This window comes from Lagenorhynchus albirostris, chromosome 11, assembly GCF_949774975.1.
Source record: "Lagenorhynchus albirostris chromosome 11, mLagAlb1.1, whole genome shotgun sequence".
Taxonomy (NCBI): Eukaryota; Metazoa; Chordata; class Mammalia; order Artiodactyla; family Delphinidae; genus Lagenorhynchus; species Lagenorhynchus albirostris.
In genome coordinates, this window is record NC_083105.1 from 17,409,991 (window position 1) to 17,426,989 (window position 16,999).

General features: G+C 39.0%; 1 protein-coding gene across 1 annotated transcript in view; it reads left to right on the plus strand.

The window, feature by feature from the left end:
* Window positions 1-16,999, plus strand: part of SLC41A2 (solute carrier family 41 member 2) — a 136,140-nt gene that overhangs the window by 34,524 nt on the left and 84,617 nt on the right. The window contains exon 3 of the mRNA XM_060164613.1: window positions 13,643-13,750. Within this exon, the coding sequence (XP_060020596.1) occupies window positions 13,643-13,750 (108 nt within the window). The remainder of the gene's footprint in view (window positions 1-13,642; window positions 13,751-16,999) is intronic.

Sequence of the window (16,999 nt, forward strand, 5' to 3'; positions counted from 1 at the left end):
CCAGTAGTGGGATTGCTGGGTCATATGGTAGTTCTATTTGTAGTTTTTTAAGGAACTTCCATACTGTTCTCCACAGTGGCTGTATCAATTTACATTCCCACCAACAGTGCAAGAGGGTTCCCTTTTCTCCACACCCTCTCCAGCATTTATTGTTTCTAGATTTTTTGATGATGGCCATTCTGACTGGTGTGAGATGATATCTCATTGTAGTTTTGACTTGCATTTCTCTAATGATTAGTGATGTTCAGCATTCTTTCTTGTGTTTGTTGGCAGTCCATATATCTTCTTTGGAGAAATGTCTGTTTAGGTCTTCTGCCTGTTTTTGGACTGGGGTTTTTGTTTTTTTGTTATTAAACTGCATGAGCTGCTTATAAATTTTGGAGATTAATCCTTTGTCAGTTGCTTCATTTGCAAATAATTTCTCCCATTCTGAGGGTTGTCTTTTGGTCTTGTTTATGGTTTCCTTTGCTGTGCAAAAGCTTTTAAGTTTCATTAAGTTCCATTTGTTTATTTTTGTTTTTATTTCCATACAAATTTTGAAATTTTTTGTTCTAGTTCTGTGAAAAATGCCAGTGGTAGTTTGATAGGGATTGCATTGAATCTGTAGATTGCTTTGGGTAGTAGAGTCATTTTCACAATGTTGATTCTTCCAATCCAAGAACATGGTATATGTCTCCATCTATTTGTATCGTCTTTAATTTCTTTCATCAGTGTCTTATAATTTTCTGCATACAGGTCTTTTGTCTCCTTAGGTAGGTTTATTCCTAGATATTTTATTCTTTCTGTTGTAGTGGTAAATGGGAGTGTTTCCTTAATTTCACTTTCAGATTTTTCATCATTGGTGTATAGGAATGCTAGAGATTTCTGTCCATTAATTTTGTATCCTGCTACTTTACCAAATTCATTGATTAGCTCTAGTAGTTTTCTGGTAGCATCTTTAGGATTCTCTATGTATAGTATCTTGTCATCTGCAAACAGCGACAGCTTTACTTCTTCTTTTCCGATTTGGATTCCTTTTATTTCCTTTTCTTCTCTGATTGCTGCTAAAACTTCCTAAACTATGTTGAATAAGAGTGGTGAGAGTGGGCAACCTTGTCTTGTTCCTGATCTTAGTGGAAATGCTTTCAGTTTTTCACCATTGAGGACGATGTTTGCTGTGGGTCTGTCATATATGGCCTTTATTATGTTGAGCGAAGTTCCCTCTATGCCTCCTTTCTGCAGGGTTTTTATCATAAATTGGTGTTGAATTTTGTCGAAAGCTTTCTCTGCATCTATGGAGATGATCATATGGTTTTTCTCCTTCAATTTGTTAATATGGTGTATCACATTGATTGATTTGCATATATTGAAGAATCCTTGCATTCCTGGAATGAACCCCACTTGATCATGGTGTCTGATCCTTCTAATGTGCTGTTGGATTCTGTTTGTTAGTATTTTGTTGAGGATTTTTGTATCTATGTTCATCAGTGATATTGGCCTGTAGTTTTCTTTCTTTGTGACATCCTTGTCTTGTTTTGGTATCAGGGTGATGGTGGCCTCATAGAATGAGTTTGGGAGTGTTCTTCCCTCTGCTATATTTTGGAAGAGTTTGAGAAGGGTGGGTGTTAGCTCTTCTCTAAATGTTTGATAGAATTCGCCTGTGAAGCCATCTGGTCCTGGGCTTTTGTTGGTTTGAAGATTTTTAATCTCAGTCTCAATTTCAGTGCTTGTGATTGGTCTGTTCATATTTTCTATTTCTTCCTGATTCAGTCTTGGCAAGTTGTGCATTTCTAAGAATTTGTCCATTTCTTCCAGGTTGTCCATTATATTGGCATAGAGTTGCTTGTAGTAATCTCTTATGATCCTTTGTATTTCTGCAGTGTCAGTTGTTACTTCTACTTCTTCATTTCTAATTCTGTTGATTTGAGTCTTCTCCCTTCTTTTCTTGATGAGTCTGGCTAATGGTTTATCAATTTTGTTTATCTTCTCAAAGAACCAGCTTTTAGTTTTATTGATCTTTGCTATCATTTCCTTCATTTCTTTTTCATTTATTTCTGATCTGATTTTTATGATTTCTTTCCTTCTGTTAACTTTAGGGTTTTTTTGTTCTTCTTTCTCTAATTGCTTTTGATGCAAGGTTAGGTTGTTTATTCGAGATGTTTCCTGTTTCTTAAGGTAGGATTGTATTGCTATAGACTTCCCTCTTAGAACTGCTTTTGCTGCATCCCATAGATTTTGGGTCGTCTTGTCTCCATTGTCATTTGTTTCTAGGTATTTTTTAATTTCCTCTTTGATTTCTTCAGTGGTCACTTCGTTATTAAGTAGTGTATTGTTTAGCCTCCATGTGTTTGTATTTTTTACAGATCTTTTCCTGTAATTGACATCTAGTCTCATAGCGTTGTGGTCAGAAAAGATACTTGATACGATTTCGATTTTCTTAAATTTACCAAGGCTTGATTTGTGACCCAAGATATGATCTATCCTAGAGAGTGTTCCATGAGCAATAGAGAAAAATGTGTATTCTCTTCTTTTTGGATGGAATGTCCTATAAATATCATTTAAGTCCATCTTGTTTAATGTATCTTTTAAAGCTTGTGTTTCCTTATTTATTTTCATTTTGGATGATCTGTCCATTGGTGAAAGTGGGGTATTAAAGTCCCCTACTATGAATGTGTTACTGTCAATTTCCCCTTTTATGGCTCTTAGTATTTGCTTTATGTATTGAGGTGCCCCTTTGTTGGGTGCATAAATATTTACAATTGTTATATCTTCTTCTTGGATCGATCCCTTGATCATTATGTAGTGTCCTTCTTTGTCTCTTCTGATAGTCTTTATTTTAAAGTCTATTTTGTCTGATACGAGAATTGCTACTCCAGCTTTCTTTTGGTTTCCATTTGCATGAAATATCTTTTTCCATCCCCTTACTTTCAGTCGGTATGTGTCTCTAGGTCGGAAGTGGGTCTCTTGTAGACAGCAAATATATGGGTCTTGTTTTTGTATCCATTCAGCCAGTCTGTGTCTTTTGGTGGGAGCATTTAGTTCATTTACATTTAAGGTAATTATTGATATGTATGTTCCTATTCCCATTTTCTTAATTGTTTTGGGTTTGTTATTGTAGGTCTTTTCCTTCTCTTGTGTTTCTTGCCTAGAGAAGTTCCTTTAGCAGTTGTTGTAGAGCTGGTTTGGTGGTGCTGAACTCTCTCAGCTTTTGCTTGTCTGTAAAGGTTTTAATTTCTCCATCAAATCTGAATGAGATCCTTGCTGGGTAGAGTAATCTTGGTTGCAGGTTTTTCTCCTTCGTCACTTTAAATATGTCCTGCCACTCCCTTCTGGCTTGCAGAGTTTCTGCTGAAAGATCAGTGGTTAACCTTTTGGGGATTACCTTGTGTGTTATTTGTTGTCTTTCCCTTGCTGCTTTTAATATGTTTTCTTGTATTTGATTTTTGACAGTTTGATTAATATGTGTCTTGGTGTGTTTCTCCTTGGATTTATCCTGTATAGGACTCTCTGTGCTTCCAGGACTTGATTAACTATTTCCTTTCCCATATTAGGGAAGTTTTCAACTATAATCTCTTCAAATATTTTCTCAGTCCCTTTCTTTTTCTCTTCTTCTTCTGGAACCCCAATAATTTGAATGTTATTGCGTTTAATGTTGTCCCAGAGGTCTCTGAGACTGTCCTCAGTTCTTTTCATTCTTTTTTCTTTATTCTGCTCTGCAGTAGTTATTTCCACTATTTTATCTTCCAGGTCACTTATCCGTTCTTCTGCCTCAGTTATTCTGCTATTGATCCCATCTAGAGTTTTTTTCGTTTCATTTATTGTGTTGTTCCTCATTGTTTCATCTTTAGTTCTTTTAGGTCCTTGTTAAATGTTTCTTGCATTTTGTCTTCTGTTTCCAAGATTTTGGATCATCTTTACTATCATTATTCTGAATTCTTTTTCAGGTAGACTGCCTATTTCCTCTTCATTTGTTAGGTCTGGTGGGTTTTTATCTTGCTCCTTCACCTGCTATGTGTTTTTCTGTCTTCTCATTTTGCTTATCTTACTGTGTTTGGGGTCTCCTTTTTTCAGGCTGCAAGTTTGTAGTTCCCGTTGTTTTTGGTGTCTGTCCCCAGTGGCTAAGGTTGGTTCAGTGGGTTGTGTAGGCTTCCTGGTGGAGGGGACTAGTGCCTGTGTTCTGGTGGATGAGGCTGGATCTTTTCTTTCTGGTGGGCAGGTCCACGTCTGGTGGTGTGTTTTGGGGTGTCTGTGGACTAACTATGATTTTAGGCAGCCTCTCTGCTAATGGGTGGGGTTGTGTTCCTGTCTTGCTAGTTGTTTGGCATAGGATGTCCAGCACTGTAGCTTGCTGGTCGTTGAGTGAAGCTGGGTGCTGGTGTTGAGATGGAGATCTCTGGGAGATTTTTGCCGTTTGATATTATGTGGAGCTGGGAGGTCTCTTGTGGACCAGTGTCATGACGTTGGCTCTCCCACCTCAGAGGCACAGCCCTGACTTCTGGCTGCAGCACCAAGAGCCTTTCATCCACACGGCTCAGAATAAAAGGGAAAAAGTAGAAAGAAAGAATTAGTAGAAGTAGAAAGAAAGAAAGAAGGAAAGAAAGAAAGGAGGGAGGAAAGCAGGGAGGGAGGGAGGAAGGAAGGAAGGAAGGAGGGAAGGAAGGAAAAAAAGAAGATAAAGTAAAATAAAATAAAGTAAGATAAAATATGATAAAGTTATTAAAATAAAAAAATAATTATTAAGAGAAAAAAAACAAAACAAAAAAACGGGCGGATAGAGCCGTAGGACAAATGGTGGAAGCAAAGCTATACAGACGAAATCTCACATAGAAGCATACCCATACACACTCACAAAAAGAGGAAAAGGGGAAAAAATCATAAATCTTGCTCTCAAAGTCCACCTCCTCATTTTGGGATGATTCGTTGTCTAAAGGAGGGAAGGAAGGAAAGAAAGAACGAAGATAAAGTAAAAGAAAATAAAATTATTAAAATTAAAAGTAATTATTAAGAAAAAAGTTAAAAAAAACCCGAAAAAACAACAACAAAAAAACGGATGGATAAAACCATCGGACAAATGGTGGAAGCAAAGCTATAAAGAAAAAATTTCACACAGAAGCATACACATACACACAAAAGAAAGGAAAAGGGGAAAAAATCATAAATCTTGCTCTCAAAGTCCACCTCCTCAGTTTGGGATGATTCGTTGTCTATTCATGTATTCCACAGATGCAGGTACATCAAGTTGATTGTGGAGCTTTATCTGCTGCTTCTGAGGCTGCTGGGAGAGATTTCACTTTTCTTTGTTCTCACAGCTCCCACGGACTCAGCTTTGGATTTGGCCCCGCCTTTGCGTGTAGGTCACCGGAGAGCGTCTGTTCTTCGCTCAGACAGGATGGGGTTAAAGGAGCCGCTGATTCGGGGGCTCTGGCTCACTCAGGCCAGGGGGAGGGAGGGACACGGAGTGCAGGGCGAGCCTGCAGCGGCAGAGGCCAGCGTGACGTTGCAGCAGCCTGAGGCACGCCGTGCGTTCTCCCGGGGGAGTTGTCCCTGGTTCCCGGGATGGTCCTGCGCTTTTGTTTGTTGGAAGATTTTTAATCACTTTTAATTTCAGTGCTTGTGATGGGTCTGTTTATATTTTATATTTCTTCCTGCTTCAGTCTCGGAAGGTTGTACATTTCTAAGAATTTGTCCGTTTCTTCCAGGTTGTCTATTTTATTGGCATAGAGTTGCTTGTAGTAATCTCTTATGATCCTTTGTATTTCTGCAGTGTCAGTTGTTACTTCTTCTTCATTTCTAATTCTGTTGATTTGAGTCTCCTCCCTTTTGTTCTTGATGAGTCTGGCTAATAGTTTATCAATTTTGTTTATCTTCTCAAAGAACCAGCTTTTAGTTTTATTGATCTTTGCCATCGTTTCCTTCATTTCTTTTTCCTTTATTTCTGATCTGATCTTTATGATTTCTTTCCTTCTGCAAACTTTCGGTGTTTTTTTGTTCTTTCTCTGATTGCTTTAGGTGTAAGGTTAGGTTGTTTATTTGAGATGTTTCTTGTTTCTTAAGGTAGGACTGTATTGCTATAAACTTCCCTCTTAGAACCGCTTTTGCTGCATTCCATAGGTTTTGGGTCATCATGTTTTCATTGTCATTTGTTTCTAGGTATTTTTTGATTTCCTCTTTGACTTCTTCAGTGATCTCTTGGTTATTAAGTAGTGTATTGTTTAGCCTCCATGTGCTTGTATTTTTTACAGATTTTTTCCTGTAATTGATATCTAGTCTTATAGCGTTGTGGTCCGAAAAGATACTTGATACGATTTCAATTTTCTTAAATTTACCAAGGCTTGATTTGTGACCCAAGATATGATCTGTCCTGGAGAATGTTTCATGAGCACTTTAGAAGAATATGTATTCTGTTATTTTTGGATAGAATGTCATATAAATATCCATTAAATCCATCTTGTTTAATGTATCTTTTAAAGCTTGTGTTTCCTTATTTATTTTCATTTTGGATGATATGTCCATTGGTGAAAGTGGGGTGTTTTAAAGTCCCCTACTGTGATTGTGTTACTGCTGATTTCCCCTTTTATGGCTCTTTGTATTTGCCTTATGTATTGAGGTGGTGCTCCTTTGTTGTGTGCATAAATATTTACAATTGTTATATCGTCTTCTTGGATCAATCCCTTGATCATTATGTAGTGTCCTTCTTTGTCTCTTGTAATAGTCTTTATTTTAAAGTCTATTTTGTCTGATATGAGAATTGCTACTTCAGCTTTCTTTTGATTTCCATTTGCATGAAATGTCTTTTTCCATCCTCTCACTTTCAGTCTGTATGTGTCCCTAGGTCTGAAGTGGGTCTCTTGTAGACAGCATATATATGGGTCTTGTTTTTGTATCCATTCAGCCAATCTGTGTCTTTTGGTGGGAGCATTTAGTTCATTTACATTTAAGGTAATTATTGATATGTATGTTCCTATTCCCATTTTCTTAATTGTTTTGGGTTTGTTATTGTAGGTCTTTTCCTTCTCTTGTGTTTCCTGCCTAGATAAGTTCCTTTAGCATTTGTTGTAAAGCTGGTTTGGTGGTGCTGAATTCTCTTAGCTTTTGCTTGTCTGTAAAGGTTTTAATTTCTCCATCGAATCTGAATGAGATCCTTGCTGGGTAGAGTAATCTTGGTTGTAGGTTTTTCTCCTTCATCACTTTAAATATGTCCTGCCACTCCCTTCTGGCTTGCAGAGTTTCTGCTGAAAGATCAGCTGTTAACCTTATGGGGATTACCTTGTGTGTTATTTGTTGTCTTTCCCTTGCTGCTTTTAATATGTTTTCTTTGTATTCAATTTTTGATAGTTTGATTAATATGTGTCTTGGCGTGTTTCTCCTTGGATTTTTCCTGTATGGGACTCTCTGTGCTTCCTGGACTTGATTATTTCCTTTCTCATTTTAGGGAAGTTTTCAACTATAATCTCTTCAAATATTTTCTCAGTCCCTTTCTTTTTCTCTTCTTCTTCTGGGACCCCTATAATTCGAATGTTGGTGCGTTTAATGTTGTCCCAGAGGTCTCTGAGACTGTCCTCAGTTCTTTTCATTCTTTTTTCTTTATTCTGCTCTGCAGTAGTTATTTCCACTATTTTATCTTCCAGGTTACTTATCCTTTCTTCAGTTATTCTGCTATTGATCCCTTCTAGAGAATTTTTAATTTCATTTATTGTGTTGTTCATCATTGTTTGTTTGCTCTTTAGTTCTTCTAGGTCCTTGTTAAACGTTTCTTGTATTTTCTCTATTCTATTTCCAAGATTTTGGATCATCTTTACTATCATTATTCTGAATCCTTTTTCAGGTAGACTGCCTATTTCCTCTTCATTTGTTAGGTCTGGTGGGCTTTTACCTTGCTCCTTCATCTGCTGTGTGTTTTTCTGTCTTCTCATTTTGCTTATCTTACTGTGTTTGGGGTCTTCTTTTTTCAGGCTGCAAGTTTGTAGTTCCTGTTGTTTTTGGTGTCTGTCCCTAGTGGCTAAGGTTGGTTCAGTGGGTTGTGTAGGCTTCCTGGTGGAGGGGACTAGTGCCTGTGTTCTGGTGGATGAGGCTGGATCTTGTCTTTCTGGTGGGCAGGTCCACGTCTGGTGGTGTGTTTTAGGGTGTCTGTGGCCTTATTATGATTTTAGGCAGCCTCTCTGCTAACGGATTGTGTTGTGTTCTTGTCTTGCTAGTTGTTTGGCATAGGGTGTCCAGCACTGTAGCTTGCTGGTCGTTGAGTGAAGCTGGATCTTGGTGTTAAGATGGAGATCTCTGGGAGATTTTTGCCGTTTGATATTATGTGGAGCTGGGAGGTCTCTTGTGGACCAGTGTCCTGAAGTTGGCTCTCCCACCTCAGAGGCACAGCCCTGACGCCTGGCTGGAGCACCAAGAGCCTTTCATCCACATGGCTCAGAATAAAAGGGAGAAAAAATAGAAAGAGAGAAAGAGAGAGAGAGAGAGAAAGAAAAAGAAAGGAAATAAAGTTATTAAAATAAAAAATAATTATTAAGAAAAGAATTTAAAAAAACAACGGACAGACAGAACCCTAGGACAAATGGTAAAAGCAAAGCTATACAGACAAAGTCACACACAGAAGCATACATATACACACTCACAAAAAGAGAAAAAGGGAAAAAATATATTTACCTTTGCTCCCAAAGTCCACCTCCTTAATTTGGGATGATTCGTTGTCTATTCAGGTATTCAACAGATGCAGGGTACATCAAGTTGATTGTGGAGATTTAATCCGCTGCTTCTGAGGCTGCTGGGAGAAATTTCCCTTTCTCTTTGTTCGCACAGCTCCCGGGGTTTAGCTTTGGATTTGGACCCGCCTCTGCGTGTAGGTTGCCTGAGGGCATCAGTTCTTCGTTCATACAGGACGGGGTTAAAGGAGCACCTGATTCGGGGCCTTTGGCTCACTCAGGCCGGGGGGAGGGAGGGGTACGGATGCGGGGCGACCCTGCGGCGGCAGAGGCCAGCGTGATGTTGCACTAGCCTGAGGCGTGCCGTGTGTTCTCCCCGGGAAGTCGTCCCTGGATCACGGGACCCTGGCAGTGGCGGACTGCATAGGCTCCCGGGAGGGCAGGTGTGGATAGTGACCTGTGCTCGCACACAGGTTTCTTGTTGGCTGCAGCAGCAGCCTTAGCGTCCCATGCCCGTCTCTGGTGTCCACGCTGATTCCCGCGGCTCGTGCCCGTCTCTGGAGCTCCCTGAAGCGGCGCTGTTAATCCCCTCTTCTCACGCACCAGGTAACAAAGAGGGAAGAAAAAGTCTCTTGCCTCTTCGGCAGGTCCAGACCTTTTCTCTGACTCCCTCCTGGCTAGCCGTGGTGCAGTAGCCCCTTCAGGCTGTGTTCACACCGCCAACCCCAGTCCTCTCCTTGCGCTCCGATGGAAGCCCAAGCCTCAGCTCCCAGCCCCGCCCGCCCCGGTGGATGAGCAGACAAGTCTCTCGGGCTGGTGAGTGCCAGTCGGCACCGATCCTCTGTGCGGGAATCTCTCTGCTCTGCCCTCCGCACCTCTGTTGCTGCGCTCTCCTACGCAGCTCCGAAGCTTCCCCTCTCCGCCACCCTCAGTCTCCGCCCGCGAAGGGACTTCCTAGTGTGTGGAAACCTTTCCTCCTTCACAGCTCCCTCCCCGAGGTGCAAGTCCCGTCCCTATTCTTTGTCTCTGTTTTTCCTTTTTTCTTTTGCCCTACCCAGGTACGTGGGGACTTTCTTGTCTTTTGGGAGGTCTGAGGTCTTCTGCCCACGTTCAGTAGGTGTTCTGTAGGAGCTATTCCACATGTAGATGTATTTCTGATGTATTTTTGGAAAGGAAAGTGATCTCCGCGTCTTACTCTTCCACCATCTTGAAGCTCCCAGAAGTCTCCTTTTCTGTGTGCCCTTCCCCTATTCCCTTCTTTAGAATTTACTGGTATTATTTTTTTCTGTCTCCTTCCACTGACATTAAATGCATGTACATTGAGATATATATATATATATATATATATATATGCTAATATATGTGTGTGTGTGTGTGTGTGTGTGTGTGTGTGTGTGTGTATTCACTAAAAAACACAAGCAAAAAACATCCCATAATGCTGCTCTTCACCCTGCTCTTAATTTATCTTGGAGCTTCCTTATAGATACACACAGATTTACCAAATTCTTCTCCGGAGAGCTCTATTGTTATGTTCTATTGCAAAGATGTATCATTGTTTTTCTACCAAGTGAGCTAATGAAGGAGATTTAAAGTACCTCAGATCTTTTGTGATTATGAACAGTGATGAAGTTGACTCATTATATGTATGTGTTTGAACTCACATTCAACTTTATTTGTAGGATAAATTCCTTGAAGTAGAGTTTTGAGTTGAAAATTATGTGCTTTTACATTTGTTAGATATTGCTGAATTCCCCCAAAGAAGTTAAACCAATAGTGTAATGGAGTGCTTATTTCCTTATACTCTTACCGACAGTATTATCCAACTTTCTGAACTTTACCAATCTCACAGAAGAAAATTGATCACCTTTTAATTTGCATTTTTAAAATTATGAGTGAGGTTGGTCACTGGGTCATATGTCTAAAAGTGAATGGGTTTAGTTTTTTAAAACTAAGTTAAAATGAGAAACAAATCTTCTCCAGCTCTGGGGTATATAAGTTTTTTTAAAATTGCATAAGCTTCTTTTACCAATTAGTTATTTTTAAACTTTTTCTGTTTATTTTTAAGTTAGGACTCTATGGATGTATTCCTCAACTTGTGTATTCTTTTTTTTTAATTTTATTTCTTTTTCTTTTTTTTTTAAGTTTCATTTTTGTTTGTCCTTTTGGACATTAATAGATTTTTAGGTTTCGAGTATAGGACATATGTAAGCAATCTGACATTATGTTTGAGGTATGGGTGCTTACGTAAGATTCTGGGTATTGACAGACATCTAAAATTAGGTAAGATTAGAAGTTGATTTCCTGTAGGGAGGATTCTTGTGGAGAAGTTTAGCAGTGCATAATAATCTACATAGCCTCAGAGGACATGTCTGTATTGTGGCAAAATTTATAAGTAGGTGTAATTTATTTGGGGCACTGGCTGCCTCAGCATCCCCTTTCTGGACTTTTTTTTTTTTTTTTTGGCATTACCTCTTCCTGACAGGAAAATTAACTGATGATATATCTTGGTGTTATAGCTAATAAACGCTCAATATTGTTATTTATTACTATGTACAGTCATGGTCCTGAGCACAACTGTATGAGGTAGGTACACTTATGACCCTATTTTAGATGAATAAAGTAAAGCATAGTTTTGCTCAAGTCATACAGTAAAAGTAGTTGTATCAGAATTGCAACTCAGATATAATCTGATTCCAGAGCCCTTTTCTTCGACTAACGTGCTGTACTGTTTCTCACTATTCTCGTATTTCCCAAACTGTGTGTCTGGACACCCCAGGGTTGCTGTGGGATATGTTAAAGTTTTGAGGGAAACACAGTGACATCTCTTGGACACTCTACAGACCACTGACTCGAGGTGGTTCAACATATCAGCATTAGATCACACTCCATCTGACATACCTCTGCAAAGCTACATTTTCAGCGGTGCTGGGAAAAAAAGCAAGTGTCACACAAAAATCAATACAGAACAAGAAATGAAGGCAGTAGTTTCCAAATTCCAAGGTTTGAGACGCTGTGCAGTGCCCAACAGATACACACATCCTGTTAGTAAGTACTTGTGGTAACATGACTTAAAAATATGATTTATTCTTTCAATTTATTTGTGTTATTTCTTCAAATGGCTACCAAATTGTTAGGAAATAAATACTTATTAAGTTGTTTGGACCTAGCTACTTAGTAGGACTGTTAGATATTTCTTTCGGCCTAGGGTTGTCATGAAAACATTTCTGAGATACTACAGGTGCTATGAGCTGAGAAAGTTTGAGAACTTCTGAAAGCCCACCTCTGCAGGTGTAGAGAGAAGAATGCAGAATTTATTGGGCATGAGGTTGGGAATCAATACGTGATAATTCTTATTGTTTTATCAATGCTAAGATGTGTTTTCATAGTAATTCTCACAGGAGCATTTGATTTGAATTGAACTTGGAAAGGGTGGTAGTAACCCAAAGGAATGCATCCCAACAGATCCAAAGTGGGATGGCAGTGACTGATAGAGAAATTTGGATATTCTGGTGTTTCTAAAATTGTGTAGATAGGTGTCTTAATATTGTGACCTAGGTAATCCCAAATTATGTCTAATGTGATAAAAACAATACCTATCTCGTAAATTTGTTGTGAAGATTAAATGATTAAACCTAGAACAGTGCCTGGCACTAACAAGCAATCAGTGAATGTTGACTGTTGTTAATATTTATTATTATTATTATCTGTTGTTATTCATCATCATCATCATCACCGTCATCTGTGGAGGATGCATATTCCAGTAGCACAGCAGAATTCTTACCTATCATAAAACATGGACAGAATTGTTTGTTAGTTTTTTGACATGTTAAGGAATCTGAGAGGCTACTGGACCCCGAGTGCTGTTTTTAGGCCCATCCTTAATTGACTTGAACCCTGGAGGGATTCCCTTGTAAAACTGTTAAACCAGGTTTTTACCAAAGGCTGGTCTGATAAACATTTCCTAAAGCTTCTTTAGGCCCTAGTTCTGCACCTATTTGGAACAGCCTCTAGGGAAACTTTGGGGACAAATTGAAATTTTCTTTCATTTGTCCGATGGATTTGCCTTACTTTTCTCACCTGTCTTGGTGTTAGTGACAAGACTGTATTCTTGATATTTTTTGGCATAAATTAATATGCCTAGTCCCTAAAGTCTCCTTTGGGACAATCACCTCTTAATAACACTTGTAAAGTAGCATTTTGTGTTATTCAGTCATTTGTATGGTCTTTTCAGTTTATAAAGTACTTTAATATCTCTTGTTTTCATTATTATGGTATTTCCTCATAGGCTAGACAGGGCAGGTAGTATCTTCATTTCATGGATGAAGAAACTGAGATCAGAATGGTAGGTAACTCCATCCAGGATCACACAGCCAGGTTATGACAGATGCGTGCCTAGAATAAGAAATTTTCTTATTTCCAATTTAGTACTCTTTTATGATCCTGTGCTCTGCAGCCTCTTGCCTCACACCCTAAAATGGGGAGCAGAACATGGGATGACTCAGAACTCCTGGGGTCAATTCTAGGTCCCAGTTTTTGATCTTGGGAAAATCATTTTAACTTATTTGAATGCTTATTTCTTCATTTGTGAAATGAGCTAATAATATTACTGTAATATTCCTGTGGGTTGGTTGTAATTAGTGTTGGAACCAAGATTCAAATACAGGTTATCTGGTTCTTGAATCTGTGTTTTTAACCACTAGTTACACTGACTCTTGCCATCATAAAGAGATACAGTAGACTTTAAGAGTAACAGAGTTGTGTAGCAAGCTAGATGTACTATGAGATATAGTGAGTGTATCAGCTATTACTTCCAACTCTAACTGAATTTCTAAAGTAACTCTCAAGGTTTTAGAACTCTGAAGAATGGCTTAAGCTAAATGTTCATTGATTAAATGACCTGTGTAGTTATTCAAAATGTAGATGCAACATTGGAAAAAAGGCTGAGATTTTTAGAAATCTTTATTCTAAAGTGTTTTTTAAAGGGTGTCAGAAAATTCTATTTTTTTGTTTTCTTACAGCACTGGGAGGTGTTCAAAAAAGTAACAGAAGTTTTCATTTTAGTTCCTGCACTTCTTGGTCTCAAAGGGAACTTGGAAATGACATTGGCATCCAGATTATCCACCGCAGTAAGTTTTTTCCTATACGTAAACATATACTGTTTCTCTCTATTGAGGAGAACTTGCACCAGGAAAATAATTTTCTCCTCTGTCTACTGGTAAATTTCTGAACCTCAGGGCTATGCTAAGTAGTTACGCCTGTTAATCATGCCCTGAAAGCTCCCTGGGTTGTCTAATCTGGGGATTATAGGCTTTCCTTTTTCCTGAGAAGAAGTAGCATTCTTGCCCCCTTTCATTCCAGGGCGTTCTAGCAATTATCATCAGTGCTTAAAACATGGCACAAGTCAGATATTGAGATTCTTTATGGTTCGATGGTTGGTAAATTGTTATTTAAACTTTTTGTGATTGTAAAAGTAATACATGTTTATTATACAAACTGCAGGAAAGGGAAAAAAGTATCAAGAAGAAAGTTTATAACTACCCCCAATTATTTACCTAGACATAATTACTATTAATATTTTGATATAGATCCTTGTATACTTGGGCATCTCTGCCTATGCATAGGTATATCATAATGTAGATACATACTGTATATTCTAAAAAAAAGAAGAATCATATATATTCTCTTTTATAATCTGTGATATCCATTTGTAGATACATCATGATCATCTTTCCGTATCAATAAATGTAGACCTATCTCATTATTTTTATTGGCTGTGTGTTTTTCTGTTGTATAGCTCTACCACAGTTTAATCCATCATCGTTATTGAATATATAGGTTCTTTTTAATGTTTTGCTGTTATAAACAATGTTGTAATGAATATTCTTATACATACAGTTTTACATTCTTTTCTTATTTCTTTTGGGCAAATTCTAGGGTTGTAATTACTGTACAGGAAAAAAAAGTATACTTTTAAGGCTTTAGCCACATATTGCAGAATTGTCATCCATAAAGGTTAAACACTTTTGATAATACTGCCACCAGCAGGGTTCTGAGGTTTTTTAGTAGCCGAAAAGGACATTGTTTTTTCACTATAACATTCTTTGGGGGTTCACCATTGTGGAACCAAGTTATCATTAAAACCATGTAGCTAGTGAGGTTCACTTCAATGAGCCATCAGCCCACGGAACGTTAGCCAAAAATTAACTAAGTCATCATTACTAATTGCAGTGCTGTTAGTATATGAAGTTTGTTTCTTTCCTTAAAGAAGGTACAACAAATGAAGCTATGAACTAGGAAAAAACATTTGTGTATCTAAAGGTAACCAAGATGTGGAAGCTGAACAACCATGTTGTTGATGGGAGCCCTCTTTCACTCCTCTTCCCCTCTCCCCATTTTTCCCCAGGCAGCTGTGAGTTCCCTAAGGTTTCTTGGGTGAAGCAGATGCTTGGAAAGGAAATGCATTAAGTAATGTTTTATTAACATTATTATTGGCTTGCTCAGTTAAGAGCAAATGCTACATATGCCCTATGGAAATTTCTAAGCCCTTTCCTTACATATAAAAGATCATATAGCCATACTCTGCCCAGGCAATAATGAAGTATTGGGTGTTAGTGAGCTCTCATAATGTGCCAGCGCTGTGCTAACTGCTTAACAAGGATGTCTCTTAACAACCCTACGAGATAAACACTATTCCTGTTTTACAGAGGAGGAACTGTGGCTTTGAACAGTTGAGTGATGAAGGGTGAATCCTGAGAGCTGTTTTATGTTAGGTGGTTAGGGAAAACTTCTCTGAGAGGTGGTGTGTAAGCTGGAGCCTGAATAATAAAAGTGAGTCAGCCATATCAAAATCTTGGAAAAGACCATTCCAGGTTACATTGTATCTAATCAGTGTAATGATGTCAGTGTAATAATGTCAAATATTTATAAGCGTTCTGTACAGATTCACTTTCACAGTTGAGCCTGTGTAACTGTATGTCTATGTAGTAAACAGAGGCCCATGTAACCGTATATCTATGTAGCTTAACATTAAACAACAAGCTTACAAATTAAAAAAAACTTCTAGGGACTTTCTTTTCCTGGTGGTGTAGTGGTTAGGAATCCACCTGCCAAGGCAGGGGACACGGGTTCGAGACCTGGTCTGGAAGATCCCACATGCCGCAGAGAAACTAAGCCCATGCGCCACATCTACTGAGCCTGAGCTCTAGAGCCCACGAGCCACAACTACTGAGCCCCCATGCCACAACTAATGAAGCCCGTGCACCTAGAGCCCGTGCTCCATAACAAAAAGAAGCCACTGCGATGAGAAGCCCGTGCACTGCAACGAAGAGTAGCCCCCGCTCGCCACAGCTAGGGAGAAAGCCTGCATGCAGCAACAGAGACCCAGTGCAGCCCAAAATAAATAATTTTTTTTTAAATCTCTATCTTTCTGCCTTGGCAAATACAGTATATCCTTTGATGATCTGGAAGTCCAAGATCAAATTTAGAATTCTTGAACTTCTTGGGTTCTATTTTGGAACAGAGTGATATGGAGAGAGCCAGCCCCTGGTCTGATGCCTGCCCCCTTCCTTCTCCACCCTTGGCCCTATGTCCTGCACTTTGAAAGACCTCACACATACCTCACACCTCACGTTCATCTATACCCCCAACAAACAGCCAGCCCTGGAGCGCTCCTTGGCTTGGGCATGCACCAGTGGTGGCATGGTCTGCCTTCAGGAAGATTGGCTTCAGGAAGAGGCCATTGGGCTCTAGGCCATTTAGTCAGGGAGCTTTATGATCCCAGGTATCTGGAGTGTGGCCTAGAAGGGGATGAGACACAGGCTTCGAGTGGGCACACTGCTTGGGCCCTATGCACTCTTCATCCTAAGGAATGGGGCGTAGCTAAAGGAGGGCCAAAGTGGGGCCTTCTAAGCCATGGGTCTCAGAGCTGAAGTCCCTCTTACAGAATTAGAGAACTACCGATTCTAGATTCCAGGAGTGAAAACTTCTCTTGGCCTGAGGAAAATTATATGACATAGAAGAGATTTAGAAGCTTCCTTGTGATGTACTTCTGCAAGATATTAAAACAGGATGGAAAAGTTATATATTAAGAAGGGTTGCTTGAACAAAATAGCCGTAATATTATACTCTGAAGGTAGCAGTCACAGGACTTACTAATAACCAGTGGTTGCCTACAGAGAAAGCAGTTCTTTTATTGGAAGCTTCTTAAGTAACCAAATGGCTGTACCTTGAAGTATACAAGTATCTCTTACATGATATCTGTCCTATCATTCTACTCTTGAGAAGATACTGAAATTAGTGTGAATGCAATAAAAGCTGAGATATAAATGGAAATCCACTACTTTTTGGTGTCTTGGAAGCCAGTCACATGGCTCCAT